This window comes from Phoenix dactylifera, chromosome 1 (assembly GCF_009389715.1).
Source record: "Phoenix dactylifera cultivar Barhee BC4 chromosome 1, palm_55x_up_171113_PBpolish2nd_filt_p, whole genome shotgun sequence".
NCBI classification, from domain to species: Eukaryota; Viridiplantae; Streptophyta; class Magnoliopsida; order Arecales; family Arecaceae; genus Phoenix; species Phoenix dactylifera.
In genome coordinates this window covers 11232346-11253340 of record NC_052392.1, presented here as the reverse complement: position 1 = coordinate 11253340, position 20995 = coordinate 11232346, and the positions used below count along the sequence as shown (strand labels likewise).

General features: G+C 39.4%; 1 protein-coding gene across 1 annotated transcript; it reads left to right on the top strand.

The window, feature by feature from the left end:
* The first annotated feature begins 14431 nt into the window (after positions 1-14431).
* LOC103717194 (BTB/POZ domain-containing protein NPY1-like) lies at positions 14432-20413 on the top strand. Its single transcript, XM_008805486.4, has 4 exons — positions 14432-14660; positions 16881-16950; positions 17618-18784; positions 19651-20413. Exons 1-4 carry the CDS (start codon positions 14599-14601, stop codon positions 20191-20193), a joined length of 1842 nt encoding a protein of 613 aa, XP_008803708.2. The 5' UTR covers positions 14432-14598; the 3' UTR covers positions 20194-20413.
* The last annotated feature ends 582 nt before the right edge of the window (positions 20414-20995 follow it).

The window sequence follows — 20995 nt, the reverse complement described above, 5'->3', positions numbered from 1 at the left end:
AGACACACAGGCCCAAATCCAATAGTTTGCAGCTCGCATTAGATCAGTGGAAACCTGCACCATCTTAGCTGTTGGGGGATTGGCCTATTTGATTTCCAATGCCCAAGTCATACCCATAGAGCTTGATTTAGAATTAGAACTTAGATGTGACTTGGGATGGCCGAGATCTAGCGTCCACAGAATGATACGGCTGTTTGAAAAAATTCTAAAGTATGTTTGGCAGAAAAGATTGGACTTTGAAATGGAAATAGAAATAAGTCTTCCATTCCAACCTTTTGTTTAAGAAGAGTCTCATTTTCATTTCAATTTTTGGAAAGAATGAGAAATGCTCCAAATCTTCAAACTGATTCGAATTTTTATTTTGATCATGAACTAAATGTATCGAAAAATATGGCCATTTCAATTTTAGCCGCGAATCAAACACATGCTTCTAGTGTCCTATGTCCATGGTCTTAAGGCCAAGCAGGTTGAAAATTTTGAGGCTGGGGGGCTCTGATCCGACCCAGTGATATTCGAGCGAGAGGCATGAACCCCATCTTCTTGGATCATGCTCTGAAGTCAAGTCGGGTTAACATTATCGTTTCATATGGCCTCGATTTTTGTGACCTAGGCCTTTGGGCTATATTTGATTGTCAAAGGTAGGCCAGATTGAGACAGGTCCTCGCCTTGAAAGCCTGATCATCTATCATCTATTCCGTTAATACTAAAATTATGGTTTTGTTAATGCTCAGCTCTCCACTCACCGTAAGAAAATTAATATGACAGGATTTAAATCCTTCTCACATTCTATATTAAAATAAAAATCATGTACTAATCAATTAGAAGCTATAAATAATAATTTTTAATTACTCATTCATATAATTTAACAAAAAATTAGCTATTGAAATTTTCTATTTATTATAATTAGTTGCATTACTAAAATTGATATATTCGGCCATCATTAGAGTTAATTACTTAATGTATAATAGAAATTTGGCTAGTCTTATATATATTAGAACTTGTTACAATCTCATACTACATTTAAAAAATAATTAGAAAAGAAAAGCATACTATATTAGAACTTGTTAATGACATAGGTTTAATGACGGAAGTTTCTAGTTGGTTATAATTAAAATTTATTGTTTCATGTGCAATAAAGTTTGGCTATTAAATCTTTCTATTTATTATAATTTGTTACACTGCTATATTGCATTTTAAAAATATTTTTTTAAAAAAATCATATCCTTTGTATTAAGCGGGATATATATTAGTTCCGCGTATATCGAAATCCAACCTATACTTGACATGTAGCTAGAAAATGTAACCATGAATTAACTTACAAGTCCCATACTAGAATGGATATACGACGCAATGGAAAAAAATATTTTTGTTTTTGAGGATGCTATGCTAGAACCAAAACTTACCCAATCAAACCAAAATGGATCCAATTCGCGGTTTATTTCATGCAATTAGATTAGAGCGGAGAAGAGCCATGAGCTAGCCTACTGAGTGGATGAGTCAAAAGACACCGGCACCAATTGTGCTGTAATCCGAGGGCCAAGATTGGACCTAACCTTCTTACAGACCGCAGCCCTGTTCCTGATGGTGCTCATGAATGACCACCTTCTAAATGGTTCAGGCTACGAACCCATTTTTACCTCAGATGGGTTAATGATTTGGCTCCCTTGCAAGATTTCATTAACATAACCAATAAAAGGATGCAAGCCTTGTGTAGAATCAGCAAGCCAGCAAGCCACTAAGTCCGGCCCAAAAATAAATGTAGCAACCAAAGCCCAACCCTGAACTAAATCCAAAATTGTCAATCATGGAGTTTTAATCACCATTTACAAATTCATGTTATAATTTGGACCATGCTTAGGGCTGATTGGCTTATATGTTATTCAAATTCTCTCGAGGTGGTCGAAGCGTTCACTACAAGAAATGTTGGTTTTGCCGACTGACTTTTTCCGACGCTAGGGGAAAGCGTCGGTAAAGTTTGGCTCAGCGCCAACCTTTGCCGACGCTTTGTGTTAGCGTCGGGAAATCTCAACAAACAACGACGCTCCAAAGCATGGTTAAAAGTTTAACAAACAACGACGCTTATACGCGTCGTTAGAAAACTTAAAACCCCCAACTCCTCGCTCGGCCCCCTCTCTCCTCATTTCCTATCGGTCGATGCCCTAGCTGCGAGCGCGCCGACTTCCCTGCTGCCGTCGACCTCTCCTTCTGAGGTAAGCCACCTCCTTCTCCTCCTCCTCCTCCTCCTCCTCCTCAAACTAATCTCACCTCCATCCCTAGCCCCGATCGGCGATCGAAGATTCCGCTACTCCGCCGCCGTCGATCTTGCCGTCGTCTGAGGTAAGCCTCCTACTCCTCCTTCTCTTCCTTCTCCTCCTCCTCCTCCTCCTCCTCCTCCTCTTTGTTTTCTTCTTGTCTTTAACTCTCGCCCGGCCCCGTCTCCTCATCCTCTGCCGGTCGATGCCCTAGCTGCGCGCCGACATCTCACCTCCATCCCGAGCGAGCCGTAGCTACTCCGCCGCCGTCGACATCGCCGTCGTCTGAGGTAAGTGATCCTCATACTCTCCGTATAGAAATTTTCCAAGCCATTCAAAGAATATACCAATGTTTAATGCTCAATAACCATTATTCTTAGTTGCATTGCATCTCATCATCGAATCTTGTGATAAGGTAAAACAAAAAAAAAAATCTCCATCTTCTTATAGACCAACAAGCCCATGGGTTAGGGTTTAGACTCAGGACTTCGGCGAACTTTTAAAGGATGCCGAGCTAGGTAGGCTAGTAGGTCTGATTCGTGCAGAATATTTCTGCTGGATTATCTAAACAAGTCCTAAATAATATTTTTACCATGAGTTAAAGAAAAGGCAATAGCTGAGGTGGTCGACTCCCATCAATCATACCAAGCTCTTTTGGAGATTCATGCACCAATCTTGCTTGATTGTCATCCATAGAAGAAAATCGGCCAACCTCAGCCAAATGTGGAGACTTCAGAGAGCTCAATTCCTGATCAGACTTTGAAGCTGAAAAATTTTCAATAGAAGAGTTCCTTGCTGGGCTTGAAGAGGGGAGGGAATTTGTAACACTGTTACAACGTAAGAGCCCTTCAAATTGTTTGATAGAGACATTGAATTGCTTGAACTTGTAAGGCCAGCAGAAACATTTACAATGTTATTGATTTGAGATTGCTGTACTCCTTCCCACTTAGGTGAGCTAACTCCAGCCTTTATTCCTTGATGACTAGTTGGAAGAGAGACTAGGTGAGAAAGAGGGGGCATATTATAAGACACAGGGAGGTGACTTGTAATAGGAAAAGGAGGACCTGATGCACCTTTCTCAGACTCAAAACACTTCATCGACAACAGATGAAAAACTTGGCACATCCCCAGAGCAGATTCCAATCCAAGCTCAGGAAGAAGACCATGTTCAGAAATCTGATTGCAAGCCCCTATATTTGGTAAAGAGTGTAGCTTCTCCCAGTCAAAGAGGCCCCTATATTTGGTAAATTTTCGACGCTAAATAGCGTCGGCGAAAACCAGGACGTAAACAGTGAGAATTTCATACCGTCGGGTTATTGCGTCGGCAAAAAATTTTGCCACTCTGGTATAATCGACGCTTTGGCGACGCTTTAGATTGCGTCGGCGGTACTTTAGCCGACGCTTATAAGCGTCGCTATAGGTCGAAAAAAGCGCCGGGATAGCTCAGTTTTCCTGTAGTGGTTGTTATATAAATTTGATGAAGTTGCTTTCAATCTTGTTGCTTGGGACTTCAAGTGAAACCTGACTAAGATTTGCTGACATGCGCAACCCAAGTGTGGCCTAAGTTAAATATGATGGCCTGACTCAGACCAGATTAAAGTTCTGGTGGGATTAGGTTTAGATAAACCAGCTCATGTTGCACCCCTATATTAGCAGCTTTTAAGACACGGCAAGGGTGGTGTCCTGTTGGAGTCATGCATCCAATATACCTAATGAAAAAATATGTAGGGTTTCCTTATGTGCATAGATCTAATAATGAGAAAGGGAGGAGTTGTGTGGTCCTCAAAAAGCTCATGATAACTAGGAAGCATCACAAGAAAAGCAAGCCCTTTTGTTTTTTATAATCCACTCACAACTTTCCTTGGCAGATGGAGATGCATGATTGCCCATCATTCCATCAATCTAGTACTCGGTTGAAACTTTGGACCCATGAGTTCATATGGCAATATCATAAGTAACTCCTCACGCCATGAATGCATGCCATATAGCCACTTGATTCTCTCTCTCTCTCTCTCTCTCTCTCTCTCTCGGCCCGGGTCCAGCTCAGTTGGGGCCATGTTTTGATCATATATACTCGGCATGACATTCTTAGCCATGATCAATTTTTCTAAACACTTTCTTCTTGGTTGATACCCCTAAATAAAAGAAGAGGTACCACAGGTGACTCGAGAGCATCTTTTTGGGAGAATCTCACGGGAAGAGACGCAATGATACGTACAAACAACAATGTAGATATGAGTGGGACTCTAACAGCATAAAATGCATAAGAACACAAAGAAATGAGCCACTTGTACTAGTTTTTACTGTGGTTAGTTATGTTAAACAAGATTCGAGAATGAAATGGAGCGTTCTATTAGCATTTGCACCGTTATAGTGCGATCGAAGGGCTACGTCGATGTCGATCGTTTGGTAAGTTGCAGGGTCAATTGATGAGAAGTGAATGAGTAACTTTTAATTACGAACTATCCTTAATTCTTCGATACCTAAGAAATCATCACATTTCCTGGTAGTTAGGCCAACTCATTCAAATTAAATGAGCTTTCAAGATCTCTGCTCACCTCGGTTTTTTTCAGCAAGTTTCAGTATCCCATCATATGTATCACAATCAAACACATGCAGGTGCAGTGATTCCAACAAGCTAATGGCTTGTCCCAGAGGCTGCACGCTATCTTGATTTTTATTTTTTCCAGTTAAAACATAAACTCCAGCTTACCAAATAGGCCAGTAGCTATATATAATGTCCAATCCTGTAACCGGGTGGATACAAGTCACGCCTTGTATATATACTATAGTTTCGACATGGATTAATTAGATAGATGCTACTTGGTTTGCTTTGCTTGCACGTAGTCACTTTGATATCGATATACAGGTCCTTATAATATTTTGCATCAAAGAAAAAGTCCATATAATTTCAGGATGGAGATATAATTAGTAGTTGCCACCTTACGCCAGAAAGAGTCATGTACTCGATGCCTCGGTCCTGCATATTAATCCTTGAACTTATCATTTGTTGCATGACATAGTATTTTCCAAAGGTGACTAGGAAAAGCGGCTGCATGATAATGGAATCCATGCTCATCTCTTTTTCTCCTTCCAACTTGTCATTCCCTTTTCCCTTGCATAGGCCATAGTTAATAGGCTACTGGCATTAATACTGATCCTGATCCCTTTCAATTTGGGACATACATATATTCCGAGACAAACTATTCAATCATTCAACTATAGGTCAAAAGGGTGGTGAAAGAAGAAAAAAAAGGAAAAAAGGCTTTATCATGCAACAGTTCGTTGCATCCAAAGTGGTCCGGATGAAGCCATTACGTGTGAACTAACAATTGTGTAGCCCATAAACTAGGCTCTCCTGCCCTCTCCAGTGGTTAAGGATCCTTCCTCTCTGTTCAACCTTTTAGCTCCCTATCCTTTTCTTCCTTTTCATATAGAGAGTGACCCAAGGAAGGCATGCTTCAGTGATGGTGGTCTTGTTTCAAACCTCAGCTTTCTACCTGTTTGTTTGTTTGCTTTCCTCGGATGACACCTGTAGAATTGCCAACCACTTGCCTACTTTGTTGGTTTGGCAACATGAAGTAGGGTTCATGAGTGTGGTCAGGTTCATGAGCAATGCGGTCTTAAATTGTCCAAGGACACAATTAGGCAGGTTTGCATGCATTCTGGAATGCATCAAAGCTCGCGGATGCTCACCCGCGCAAATTGCTTTGTTGTATCATTGTATTCATGTCTTTAAATGTGATGTTTTGCAACCTCATGATCAAGTGGGGCTAACAAGAGGTGTTGGATCCTGCTTGGTACTGAATAAACCATATTTTGTTGACATCCAACGTAGCGGCCGCATATTGACGGTCCCCTGCATGGCATGACTATTGCCAGTAAGTCTACAGTGGACAAAACTAGATACAAAGATGTTGAAAACCTTATAAAATGCTTAGGCCTCAAGCGCATCTAATTAAGATGGATAGGTCTCCTTGCAAAAATTAAAATTAAAATTAAAAAACTTAACATGGATATATAGGTCATCTATGTATTTAAAAGATTGATATCCTTCTCTCTCTGCCGGACTTGGCCTAAATGGCTTACATGATGCAAATTAGCCAATAAGAGAATTCAAAACTATGGAATAATGTTGGAAGAGTAGAACTCTTTTAAGGATAAGAGTGGGTATGCCATCATCTTAGGAAGGATTCAAGATCTAGTCTATGTTCGCAGCAACCAATATAAGTGCCATCAGGAATAGGGGATAGCCCAGAGTAGAATGAAGTCGAAGTAAGGCTTTCGAAAGCAGATGTACAAATGAGTGAGTCAGTCTAGAAAATAATTTGCAGCTCTAAAATTTGCATTTTGAGAGGGTCCAAAAAAGAAGTGGTTAATTGCCAATCTACAGCACTGGTCTTGTTGTGATAAAGAAGCACATTTAAGGTTGTAAAGGAAGGATGAAAAAATTGCATGGATGTATGATATCATTGACCACAATCTTAGAAAATATAACGTTTCATACAGCCTGGGATAATGGAGCAAAACTGTGAGCTGCAAGATAAAACCTTGCGACTTGAAATGATGAAAACTCCGAGCACGATTAGCCAGCAAGACAGAACCCGTGCCTGAGCAATTCGAGCTGGTTCAGTCGACCCGGTTTCCCAGGCGGCACGCACAGCGTACTGCATCCCTCCCTATGCATCGAATTGCCCAAAAAACGAAGGTCTTAAGACTCTGGAACCGCGGACCACTCGAATACGGCCTCGGATGGCGTTGAGACCCGGGTTGTTTTGGCGTTGGGAAGTCGGAAAAGAAGCCTAGGGGAGTTGCATGCCATGCCCACGTTTATACCGTCCAGGCTTCCGTGCCATTGGAAAAAGATTAGAACCAAGTTAGGAGGACGGATAGAGGAAAGCGTTTCCATAACTTCATCTCAGCTTCATATCAAACCACATATTAAAAATCTATAATTTAAAAATTTTTAAATTTTAAATAGTATAAATTTAAATTTTAATTCTAAAAATCCACCTAAATCATTTGGATGGCCTTTGCTTTTATGACATGCAACCTGGTTAATTGTACTATATTATATATATATGTATATATATATATATTTATATATCAACTCATTTTAGACTCCTTAGGGTTTTTTTTTTTTTTGACCGAGTTGTCTCTCTCCATATACCCGGTTAATAAATTAGAAAACAACCAATATTCTTGGATCTAAATTTGATTTACTAAAGTCAGAAAGGTCCCGCTGCATGTAAATCATTGGGAAGGGTTTAGGTCTACATGAGGAATTTAGACAAATATTGGGTCTGGTTGGAGTCTGCATGATATGTATGACTAAGTCAATTACGGCATTATCCTATAATTAACTTTCATGGAGGAGAAAGGGGCTTGATGAATCATGTTGGACTACATCCAGACTAATATAATTCAGTCAAATCTTTTGACAAAATGAGTGAAACTTGTTGGTTACTGTTTACGATGCTAATCTCGTGGGGTCCATAATTGTATATGTTTTATTAATGACATTGTCGTAAATCATCACAACGATTATTATGCCCACAAACTTGTACCTTTACTGCACAAACACACAATCTTCGAGTCCAACTGTTTAAAATATTTGCCGAGAGAAGGGGTCCAGCACAAGAAATTCATTTTTGGATGATGACATTTCATTTAGCAGAAGCGTGTATATTCAAGCACTTAGTGGTATATCCTCTCGCATATAATGAAATCAGGGGTTTGAATCAAAACTGTTTAATAAGTTAGAGGTGAAGTATTGACCAGTTTTTTACTATCATCTATTTAAAGTTAGCGCAATTCCATTAGATCCATGTCATCAGTCTAATTTGATTGTGGGCGAAGTGTTTATCTATGAAACCTAGACGTACTCAAGCTGTTGAAGTTCCATTGCCTTTCATTCAAGCGACTGGGCATTTGGATATAATTGTTATGTTTGCTTGAATTAGTAAATGCATGAACTGTTCGTGGTAGTTATCTTGATGGATTATATTTTTTAATGTGGTTTTTTTTTTTACTTTTTTTAGTAGAAAGAAACCCTCTTCCAAATACCATCTAAACCTTCATAAAGTCAGGGAAGTTAGGATTTTATTCCAGGTCATTTGATACAATTACCTAGGACTTCACCAGTTTGGTAAGTTGGCACTTTCATGACTTTCTCTCGCTGTCGGCTCTAGAAATGATGTCGTCTTTTGGAGTATTTTGCAACCTACTCAGCAATAAGAACAAAAGAACAGTAAATTTTTGCTTTCTACTCCTTTCTAGATCTTGCAACGTTCAATATATGCATGCTTGGAGACAGAGGCATGCATGCAAATAAAACATGTCATATAGTACAATTAATATGCTTCTCTGGGCCATCTTGTCTTACAAGGTGCATCTCGATAGAAATATAAAGAGAAACATATGCGATATCTACTGAAAAAGGCACTCAAATGCTCTTCCTAATATTCGCCAAATGCAGTTAACCCCGGAGAGTAGTTGAGGTTCTGCTCGAGTACACGATTTTGAGAATAACCTACTCAAGTATTTTGCCATTAATCTTGCTTCACCTTACAACTTAAGAAAAGGGCATAGATCTACAGAGTCTTACCTTAGGTATGAAAAGATTGTTCCTGTTTTTAGATTCGTAACCTTCAAATCATGACGGAGCAGCCTTACCATTGCACCAAGACAGAAGTGTAAGTGAAGGTATACTTGTGCATTTATAATATAAATTAGACAAGATCACTGCAAGAGAACCAGAAGTAATGGGGCCTCTAGGCGTGGGTTGGGTATATAAGGAGGCAATTGTATCAATCGGTTATATCTCCTGACATAACTATGTGAATGCCTAACAATTTACCTACAACAATACTTCCCTGTGTACTTTGCCCCCCTTTTTACACCTGATGCAATTTGAACCTGTTCACTTGAGGACCAAACGAGCCAATGAAAACTACATTGCACCGGTAGGAGCAGACACTAGTCAGTCAGGAATAGGTTGTTTGATTCGAATTTCCAAACCGAGTGGTATGAAAATGATATTATGAAAGGAGCCTCAATGATGTGACTAGAACCCAATTTTAGCGGTGGAATGTCTCTTTATTAGATAATGGTTAATTCTTACACGCGTATGGGTAAAGTCTACCCTTCATGTGATACGTATTCTTGATGCAAGTTTGTATAAAGAGGGAGGCTATTTTTGTTTCGTTGGGATGTAGGTACTTTTTCTTCTCCTTTCAAATGCATGCACGTAACTTCTAAAGGCATCTTCCGATTTCTAGCAACCACAAGTGCCCCATAATTTTTTTTTAGGCCGGCCAGTAAAACAGCCGCTCAGTTTTTATCGAAATATAGAAATAATTACAAAAGAAGAAGAAAAAAAGTTACAAAGAGTTAACAGATTAGATTACAAAAAAGTAATATAACATCACCGAGGTGGTAGCACGGTTGGAACGGGGCTAAGATTCCACTGAAGTGGCTCAGGTTCGAAATGCGCGGGCGTCGATTAAATGCGGAGGCCGGATGCCTTCCGCATGGTTTGCCCAATGGAGTCACCATCTGGTCTGCCGGTACTTAGATGGTGCTGGTGCATGTAACGTACTCACACGTGAAAGGGGCTGCCATATTAGTAAGGCTCCTCCGCGGATAAGAAGGATATGAGTAAAACTTGTCTATCTGTATCGAACATTCTCCAGCAAAGAGGGGGCCCAGTGGAAGTTGCTATGCGGGTGAGGTTCTTCCCACCCCTTTCTGCCCTTTTTTCTCTTAGCAATATATATATATATATAAAACAGAGAAAATAGAGAAAACCAAAAGTCCCGTATTGAAATAATCAATTTGATCACATCCGAATAGCGTGAGATACCAGAAGTTGCAGTTCTTGTCTGAAATTTTTGGATTGCAGCAGCGAGATTGTGCAAGAGAAGACAACTGAGAATGATGAGTACCAGCATACTCAGGCTCCATTTAACAAGGTAGATAATCTCTTTATTTTATGTCATATTTTTGCGTCGGGTTGCAGAAGTTGGACCAAAAAGAGAATAACGGTAAAGTATGCTGTTCAAATAATTTTAGTGGAAAGTAATGCCGCTCACATGCTTCAGAAATTCTAACATATTTTAATTACGTAGATCTAGATCAGTAGGCTATGTTTGACTTCATCTGATAGGGCCAAAGAGACCGGTCATTCTCTCATGAAGCCACGCTCCACAAAACAATACAAAAAATACCGATCAGCCTGCTTCATTTCATGTTCCTAATCACCTCCAAGGGTTCATGGACGATGCGTTGATTCGCTGATAGCAGGCATGTCAGCATGTGCTGAACAGTGTCTCTGCACTAAAAGTTTAGTAGGAAATTGATGTTGCACCAATCAGCACACATTTTCTTGTAGTTTTTCATGATGATGAGATCTTCTCACCGGGTTTGGCATGAGGAAGATGATTCCTACAATCAAGAACTATGATTGAAACTATAGATGGTGAGCTCAGAATAATGGTTGTTCAAATCCAATCCCCCTACTGCCAATTAACAAATCAATTAACTTCCGGTCCTCCCATTAACAAAGCTCACAACGATGCATGCCACCGCCGGCCCGTAGGGCACAGGTATCGGGTTGGCATCTTTCGCGCGAAGAAAGATTCACCTTCGAGCCTGTTGCTATGCGATGTTCGCAGATTTTTAGACGATGATGGTCTCTCGTGGGCTACACATGTCTATAAAAAAGCGAACAGCGGTTGACTGAGTAGCCTCATTTGCGGCCCATTCCTTCCATTGGTGGTAGCGGCTGGAGCTTACCGTACTTGTCTGATTTTTGTTGATGCAGCCTTGAATTGTGCGACGCCAATTTTGGCAGCAAAAAATTGTGGGTTGGTTCCCCTACATATGTGAGTGTTCTCATCCAAATGTGCTTGAATTTTTTTTAAATAAATCAAATTTATTAATCTAAAATATATTTTTTTAGAAATTATAATATAAAATATCTAAAAACTCAGAAAAAATATTCATTTCCACAAAAAAGATCCAGTATAATTAGTAAGTGAGCATGGTTCATTTTCGTATTTTGACCTCTTAAAAGATATAACATGTAGCGAATGCAGCTGCGAACGCTCCTAGTTGACTACTATTTAATATATTAAAAAAAAGAATACTGTAGAATATTTAGTTAGTATTAATCTTCTTTCTAGTAGCAAAAATAAAGTTAGTAGAAGTAAACACCAATTTATGACCATCATATTCTTTTTTTTGGGTCCATCCCTGAAATTTAAATGTGCTTTTTTAATCATCAAGGTGCAAGGATGGGGACAGAATACAAATGGAATACCAACATGCGCGGCATTATTTTTCGTGCTTCAGGTGGAACTATTATGGAAGACTTTGTGAAAGAAATTACAAAAACATATTGGTTGCTCGGAATACCTAACTGCTCATTATCATCATTTTCTCTATTCTTGGCCTTCAGATGAATTGGTTTTGTCCATTACAGTGCATTGACTAGGAATGAAGCAGAATGCTCACGATAGACTATTTGTCTTGTGATTGAGATGGCTAGGAATATTATGGAAGATTTTGTGAATATAAAAGCATATTTGTCGCTCAAAATACTCAATTTATCATCATCACATTTTCCCATCTCTAATTTTAATTGTTTATTATAGCGCATTGATAAATACAAAAGAAAATGAAGCCACTGAGGTGGTATCTCAGTGGAGCTAGGCCTTACTTCCAACCCCGTGGTTCCAAGTTCGAAATGCGCGGGCGTCGATTAAATTGAGGAGACCAGATGCTCCCTGCTCGGATACGTGGACTGGAAGGGCTTATTGGTCTGCTGGTAGCCTCGGTGGTGCTAAGGTGACGTACTCACACGTGGGTGTTGATCCCAGTGAGAGGAGCCCATGGGTCAAGAAGGGCACGTGGAAACTTGCGACCCACATCGAACATTCTCTGGTGGAAGGAGGGTCCAGTGGGGGCTGCTATGCGGATGGATTCGTCCCTTCTCCCCTTCTATTTTTCACCAAATAAAAATAAACAGAATATATGTATTATTAGTCTAGTGGTCGAGATAGAGATATCTTATGAGATTGTGTCAATAAAATATCGAAATAAGAAATACAGTAAAAGCTCAGAAAAAAACATTCAAAAAATTCAATTATGGTGCATTGTGGCAATCTTTTGGAGTAGTACTGATGTCCTAAATGATGGAACAACAGAAAAGCTTTACAGCAGACAAGTGACTTTTCTTAGTGCAATTTTAAATTATTATAATGAACAATAAAAGAAATGCACCCATCATGAATTGTTAAGGTGGGCAAACTCCAGAATAATAGCAAGCTTGCATGTGAATTGGGTGGATTAAGATTCAATCTGTATACAACCCAATTTTGTCAACCGCTCAATGTAATCTGGCCATGGGTTCCGTATCAAGATTAAATTTATAACTGGATTAAGTATTGACATCATAAATCAATGACTAACCTAATTAGACCTCAACAAATAATCCATTTAGAAGGAAAAAAAAGAAACTCAAAAAATGAAATCTAAATCTTGAAAGTTTTTTTTTCCAGCGAAACATAGGATGGAAGCCTAGCTGAAGTATGTTGAGGATATAATCCCATATCAAGTCAATTCTTTTGGTTGGTACACCTGAGTATGTTGAATATAAATTCGATCAAAAGCCAACGTGAACAGAGACTTGATTGGGGCTCAGCAAGCAAGGAGTCAGAACTGGACCTGCATCTTACACCAGCACGGATTAATTATGTAGAGCCTATTTGATATTTTTTTAAAAAAAATATAAAATTTAATATAAAAATATTTAATTACTTTATTTTTTATTTTTTAAATATTTTTTTTATGATTTTTTAAAAACATGGAAGTGAATAATTTTCACCGCTGGCGTGGAGAGCGTTGCCGTCCGTCGCACCTCTCGCCTACCCCTTCCTCCATTCCGTCAACTTCTTCCTTCCCTTCCACCTGCTCAACTCTATCACTGCCGGCTGGAAGATCCTCCGTGAGTTCTACCCATAGATCGTGGTCGGCGCCGACGAATACGTCACATGAGCTGTGCTTGGCTGCAACTTTCTCGAGCATCAAGATGGCGAACTAGGAGCAGGTGAGGAGGGCCATGGGGTGGAAGCCTTCTTTTGGATTAGGGATCTGACCTTGCCGGGATAGTGGATCTGGGTGTCACCATCGTCGGAGATGGCTATCTGAAGCAGCGGAGTGTCGGGTGGGGTGATGAGGCTAGAGTACATGGAGGCATCGGAGGCGGAAATCCAGCAAGCAACGCTGGTATCGTCCGGAGAAGCCATGGCTCCCGGTCTGAACATGATCAAGCATCTCCTCTTGGTGTTGCCTCAGTCGTTGGCCACACTTTCTTAGCCTGACATCCTTTGAGAATGAGAGCATCCCCTCGTTGTTGTTCCCTTAGAAGTCGCTCCTGTGGATTTCTTATTCTTATTCTCAGTGGAGATCTGGTGGTGCAAGAAGATATTACAGTTGGTGGTGACGCTGGAGAGATTATTGTTTTAAAAAATAAACATAATATATTTTTTACTGTCAAAAATCTGAAAAATGGAAATAAAATTTTTATTTTTGACGTCACATTTATCCTTTAGCGTGTAGCAGTGTAGAAACATTAATCTAGGGCAATATGTAAACATTCCAGGATAAGAAAAATGTAATATTTTAAAAAGTTAGCGGCAGGAAATCATCCTGGTCCCCCACTTCCGGCCGATCCAACATCCCACCGCCGTAGATTTTCATTGAGAGTGAGTGAGAGAAGGAGAGAGAAGCGCCGCACCACCGAAAGCGACGTCTCTTTCTGTCTCTCTGGGCGCACGGCTTCCCGCAAAATCCTACTCTTCTTGGATGCGAGAAAAACAAGCAGGCATGCAGCAGCGAAACAACCAACCATAATAACGATAATTGATATAACAAAAGAAAAAAAGAAAAAAAAATAATAGAGCAAGCAAGGCAGCGAGATAAACCCTCATCATAACACGATGCGATAAGTTCACCACCCTCCCCCCTCTTTATGACTCTCAACTACAACGACCACGACGACGACGAGGAGGTCATCATCTCCGAGACAAGAAGATTAGAGAAGAGAGAGACAGAGGTCGCGGTAGCGAGCAATTAATTCCGCTTCCTTGCCCTGTTGCGTTTTAAGTGCTAGGAGGAGGAAAGAGCTGAGAAGCGAGGGCTAGGAGGGAGGCTTGGCCTTGGCCGGCGTACGGACGCGGGGAAACAGGGATTTAAGTGGACAGTGAAGAGCGGTATGGTGGAGTGGGCTTGAGAGGAAGTGAGGTGAGGGATTGGGGGGTGGGGGTTTGAGTAAGGGGAAGAGATGAAGTTTATGAAGCTGGGATCGAAGCCTGAAGCATTCCAGTCGGACGGGAGCAACGACAGGTGAGGCTTGGTTATGTGCTTGTTCTTTGATCTCTGCTCTTTCTTCCCGCATGGTGGATTCTTTAAAATAAAAATAATTTTTGAATGAGATTTAGCTATTGCTTGGTCGTTTTGATTTCTAACGTTTTCTTTTTTTCTGTAACCAGTATATCTAAAATGCTGCATGTGTTATTTAATTCTCTTAGAACATTTCGCTTTTAAGATTATGGGGTTAGAGTTAGGGTGAAATGCAAGCAATACAACTAGTTTTTTTTCCCCCTTCTTCTGTGGTTATGCTGCTTTGCTCGGGATGGGAGAGGCACTGTTTTTTCCGTTCCTGGTCGCAGGGGTGTTCTTTCGGTTAATTATACGGAGTTTTTAGATTCAAACAGTTCTCTCTATGGAAGGTGGCCATGAAACAGAGAGCACATTGCTGTTGCTCCCTGTTTTCTATGGCTTCTTGCTCCATGGATTTTACTAAATGTTTTTGAAAAATGGGATTTTCTTTACAAAAAAAAGGCGCGGAAAATAAGAAAAGGAGAGACTTTACAATCCAATATATCTCATCAAAGTGGAAGAGTAGGTGCTTTTGAAATTTCGAATCTGGCTAGACTTGATGAAGAGTTCTTTGCCACCTTGTATTCTGTCCGCCGCTACTTTCTTGAATATTTGTGGTGCTGGAAAATCCTCTTGTTCCTGTCTGCTGTCTCTTTTAGGACCTAAATTTTTCCAAGACGAATTGGTCCGTGCTTGCCATTTCTCTGGTCTTTTGTGTTTGTAACTTGGCATGGTAGAGATGAAAGCATTATAAAAGATATGCAGCTCCTCTTTCCCCCCTGACTAGCCGCTAAGCTACTCCCCTTTGCATTCTCCACTTCTTTTCTCTGTCCCTTGATATTTCTTGGTCACAAGCCTGATCCAGATTGGTTTCTTGGGAAGCAGGAGCAGATGTTTCTTGCATGTTTCCACTGTTTGAGCTGCTGCAATGCTGCATACGTAAGGATGAATGATAGAATAATTGTAAGAACATGACTGACAGGTGATTTTCTTGTGATAGAAGAGTGCACAAGTAGTGCCGATATATGAAGTGCGCGAACATAATTTGACAGAGCAACACTGATCTGAATAGGAGCTTGACATTTACGTAATGGTTGTGATGTTAAAACTAAGGTTTGGGAGTTAAAAACAGAAGTGCATCTTGGTCTTGAAGCCAATAATTTGGTGTTACACAATGTGTCCTGTCGAGAGCAGATTAGATATTGCTCGGAGACCCATTTACTGAGACTGTATGAAAGAAATGCCAAATCATTCACTGGACGGGCATGACAGTGGTTCACATGACAACATCATTCTCGATCATCTTTCTCAAATCAAATAAAGCGAAGTAGTCTTTTTTCCAACACCTTTCTCAAACATCTTTCTAGAACTAGATACAGCAGTTCTTTTGTAAATCAAGAACTCAAGTGACTGCTAATTTGCTGGCTTTCCATCAGTAAGTAGTTCACATATGCCGCTACCTGATTTAGCTGTTTTCATAGTTGTGGATCTTTTTTTTTAAAAAAAAAGTGAAATCAGAGGTACTAGAAGTTAGGCCTCCCATTATTATACTCAATGAACTGGTGATACATACAATTGCTTGTAGTTAGAGAAGCTTTAGATAGAAATGACTTTTTCGATTAATGAGAACAAGTTAAAAATTAATCCATCAATAAATAGTCATACAAGTGCAAGCGGAATTTTGTGTGTCCCATATATGTGGGAAATGAGATAGCTTCTTTTATAGCATTTCCTTGGCTTATCGATACACATCATTCACTTCAACTTTCATTGTTTTGAACTCTTGTCTGGGCCCCTCTGAAGGCAACCTGGCTGGAAGATGGTAAGAAGTTCATTTGTGATAGGATAGTATATCTATATATTGGAAGCACAATTCAGAAATATCATCCCAAATCATTTAGTATCTACTTTCAATCAATTTAGAATAATGGTTTATATCTTGATAGTATATCTATATATTGGAAGCACAATTCCGAAATATCATCCCAAATCATTTAGTATCTACTTTCAATCAATTTAGAATAATGGTTTATATCTTGACAGTATATCTATATATTGGATGCACAATTCAGAAATATTATTCCAAATCATTTAGTATCTAATTGCAATCAATTTAGAATAATGGTTTATTTCTTGTTTCTGATAATACATACATATATATCTCAAGTTTGATGGCTGGTGCAGGTATGTTGTATCCGAGCTGGCAACAGATGTCATTATACATGTTGGTGAATTGAGATTTTATTTGCACAAGGTCATTCCCTGTCCTTTCAAATAGTAAATTGAATTAGCACTTACAATATTTGCAATTTTATTGAGCATGCTCTGAGCATGTACTTATATATCTGTACACTTACATTTGCTTTTGTTTAATTATCTTTAATCCCCTTATAAGGCTGCAGAGCAAAACTAGATACCTGGCCTAGTCTCTTTTGAACTTGTCCAAACAGGGAGGCTACAAATAATGATAAAAAGCACTAAAAGTTTTTTTTTAATAAAAATGTATTACTCAGTTGAGTTGCATTTTTAATGATGGAATTTTCATTCCTCTGTTTATGGAAAGATGTTTAACAAGTCTACATCGAAGGTCCCCTTTCTTGCATCCTTGCAGAAAGCTCATCATTCTTTTTTTTCCCCCTTTTTTTTTTTAATATCATCAATTTCATCATCCACCTATGGGGCCTGTGTTCTTATTTGCTCCTATCTTCTTCTTCTTCTTCAGTTCCTTTTTTTTTACCCGTCTCTATTGATCTTGCTGTTTTGCCATGTTTCTTTTGTTATTTGTCTTTTGACATGACCTTGATCCATATTTGCGCTGTTTTACCATGTTTTGTTTGTTATTTCTGTCTTTTTGACATGATATTGAGCCATATTTGCACAACAGCAATTGAAGCTGTGGGACTTATTATTTCTATATGCAGTTCCCTCTTCTATCCAAGAGCCACCGGTTACAGAGATTGATCCTCAAGGCTAGTGAGGACAGCATTGATGAAGTCTTCATGCATGATTTTCCTGGTGGTCCAAAAGCCTTTGAAATATGTGCTAAATTCTGCTATGGCATGACTGTAATTCTCAATGCCTACAATGTTGGTGCTGCTAGATGTGCAGCAGAGTACCTAGAGATGACTGAAGATATTGAAAAAGGTAATTTGATATTCAAAATCGAGGTTTTCCTGAACTCCAGTGTGTTCCGTAGCTGGAAAGACTCCATCATTGTTCTACAGACCACAAAGTCATTGCTGCCCTGGTCTGAGGAACTTGAGGTGGTTGGAAGATGCATAGATTCCATTGCTTCCAAAGCATCTGTTGACCCTGCTAATGTAAACTGGTCCTATACCTGTAGCAAGAAATTAGCAGCTTCAGGTGAGATAATTGAATCCCAACAAACAAAGCATGTTGTTCCCAAGCATTGGTGGATTGAGGATATATGTGAACTCGATGTTGATCTTTACAAGCGAGTAATGGTTGCTGTGAAGTCTAGAGGAAGAATCTCTTCTGATGTGATAGGAGAAGCCCTCAAGACTTATGCAGTTAGATGGTTGCCTGATTCTTATGATGCCCTGGTTGCTGATGACTACACCAAAAGGAACAGGACTCTTGTAGAAACCATCATCTGGCTGTTGCCATCAGATAAAGGTTCAGCTTGTTCCTGTAGATTCCTTTTAAAATTGCTAAAAGTTGTTATCTTGGTTGGAGCTGGGGATCTATTGAAGGAAGAGTTGATGAACCGTATTAGTGTGCAATTGCACAAAGCTTCTGTAAAGGACCTTCTGATTCCGGCAAAATCTCTTGGTGACACTATTTATGATGTTGATCTGGTGCGAAGCCTGGTCAGTAGATTTCTGCTGCAGGTTGGGAGCACTCACAATACTGATTTCGTGGAAAGGAGTGAAAATAGGATGCATGAAATTGATCTAGAACATGAATCTTTGTTGACTTTGGGAAAATTGATCGACTGTTATCTTGCTGAAATAGCCAGTGATCCAGATCTGTCAATTTCTAGCTTCGTTGATCTTTCTATGTCAGTTCCAGAGGCAGCAAGACCAATCCATGATGGACTCTACACAGCCATCGATATCTATTTGAAGGTATGTTCTTGAAAATTCTATGGCTACCTATTGTTGCTTAAGTTATATATATATATATATTCGGTTGTGCCTTGTAGCAGTTACTAGTTCATGTTGTATAAAGTGATGATCAATTATTCGCAGTTTTCATATTTTCTTTGCCAAGTTATCTGTTGTTTTTTTTTTCTTCCTCTCAAAAATTCTCAGTAAACAGTTTTTCTGCTTAATTAATTTGCCACAACTACAGTTATTTTTAAGCAGTATCTTTTGATATTAATAATGTTCTTTTTCCCCTTTTTATCCTTCAGTCATGATCAATTTGTAGTTTTAAAAGTACGTAGTTAATTTTGATCAAGTGATCCTTGCTTGCATGTTCATCATCATTCTTCAAGATCCATCATTCTTGGTTTCAGCAATGTGATCTTGTTAATTTACTCTGTGATGTGTCTTCATAAATTTCACCCATTTCATTACTTAGTGCTCCTTGAGTAAAAACTTCATAGGAGTACTAGTCTCGATGATGTACTGTTGTTATTTCACATTAGATGATCATGTCCACATTTTTTTTTCTTTTCATTTTTTCAGTACTAAAATAAAAACCTTGAGAAGTGGCTGCAGAGCCTGAACTTGTCTTCATTAGCCTGCATTCCTGTTTTAAGTGACTCTTCACTTCGGCCACCATGCTGTCAGGAATAACACAATGAAGATCTGCTCTGCATCATACCACTTCTTCAGCATTATTGTAAAGATTTTTAAAAATAGAAGAAGAAAATCACAGGACAGCAGGTTTTTTGAAAAATTCCTGCCACCTTGTGAACCCACCCCCTTATCACTTTCTAAAATTATTGAAGCCGATCTTCATAATCTGATATGGTGACAATACACAGGAGCATCCAAGCCTGAGTAAAGCGGAGAAGAAGAGGATTTGTAGTCTGATGGATGTCAAGAAGCTCTCAACAGATGCTTGCTTGCATGCAGCACAAAATGAGCGGCTACCTCTTAGAGTGGTGGTGCAGGTCCTCTTCTTTGAACAGATGAGGGCAACAGCTAGTGGCCTAACAGCTTCAACCAATGACACCTTGCATGGCCGGACGGGGTCCAGAGCAAATGTGGAAGAGTTTTGGAAGAGACCAGCGCCAGAGAACCTTACCTCTGCAAAGAAACAGCTAGGGAACTTGAAGGTAGAAGAGGAGTGTTGGAGTGACAAGGGAAAGAAGAGTAGTAGGGATAGCAAGGACAAGGGTGGTGGATTATTGCTGCAGTCTCGATCAAGGAGGATACTTGACAAGTTCTGGGTTGGGAAAGGGCATAGGGAGAACAAAAGTAGCGAGACATCGGGGAGTTCTCAAAGCCCTCCGACCTCCGCAAAGCTGGGAGAAGCTAAATCATCTGGGACTTCGTCAAGGCAAAGGAGATACTCTGTTTCGTGAGTATAGTTTTGGGTTGGAAGTTCGTCCTTTGTATAGAAAAATGGGGATGTGTTTCAGCTGATGAGATGGTTCCATGCGTTTTAGCAAATGCTCGAATTTTTTTCCTCATCCCCTCCATAAGGACTGGGAAGGGGTTTGAGCGGTTAAAAATGTACGCTGCTTTTGTATTATTAGTCTCTTCAACTCAGTGTTTTTGAAGTACCATTGTGAGGTTAATCTCTCTCTCTCTCTCTCTCTCTCTCTCTCTCTCTGTCTCTCAAACTAGGATATTATGTATCTCAATAGAAATAACATCTCACAAAGTCCGCAATGGTGGGCTATCTCAGCTCTCTCAACTTTCTAGGTACATCGATAATTGCGGGGGCTGGTGTATTATGGCCAGCCACTGTTTTTACAAGGTAGGTATGAATTTAGTCCTATATTAGCTGTTGCACCGGATAGATCTTAGCTATTTATATAGGTTAAAAAAGTTTAGTATAATATTTTTTGAGAAGATTTTTTTTGGATGTAATTCTAGATTGTTGCAAATGGTATTAGAGCGGATTTAATTTATGACTCACATGGTAGAAGATATAATAAGCTTATTTGGGTTGATTAATGGATCTTAGAATTTGTAATTGGATTTGGATGAATTTAAATCCTCCTAATCTAATGAGGATGCTGAGACTAAAATAGGAGTATGTATTGATTAATCCAACATTAGTTATTAGTTATGCACTAGATAGATTTTAAATTTTTATACATAACTAACTAAGAAATTAAAACAATACCTTTTGGCTAGTTTTTTTTGGATAAAATTCTA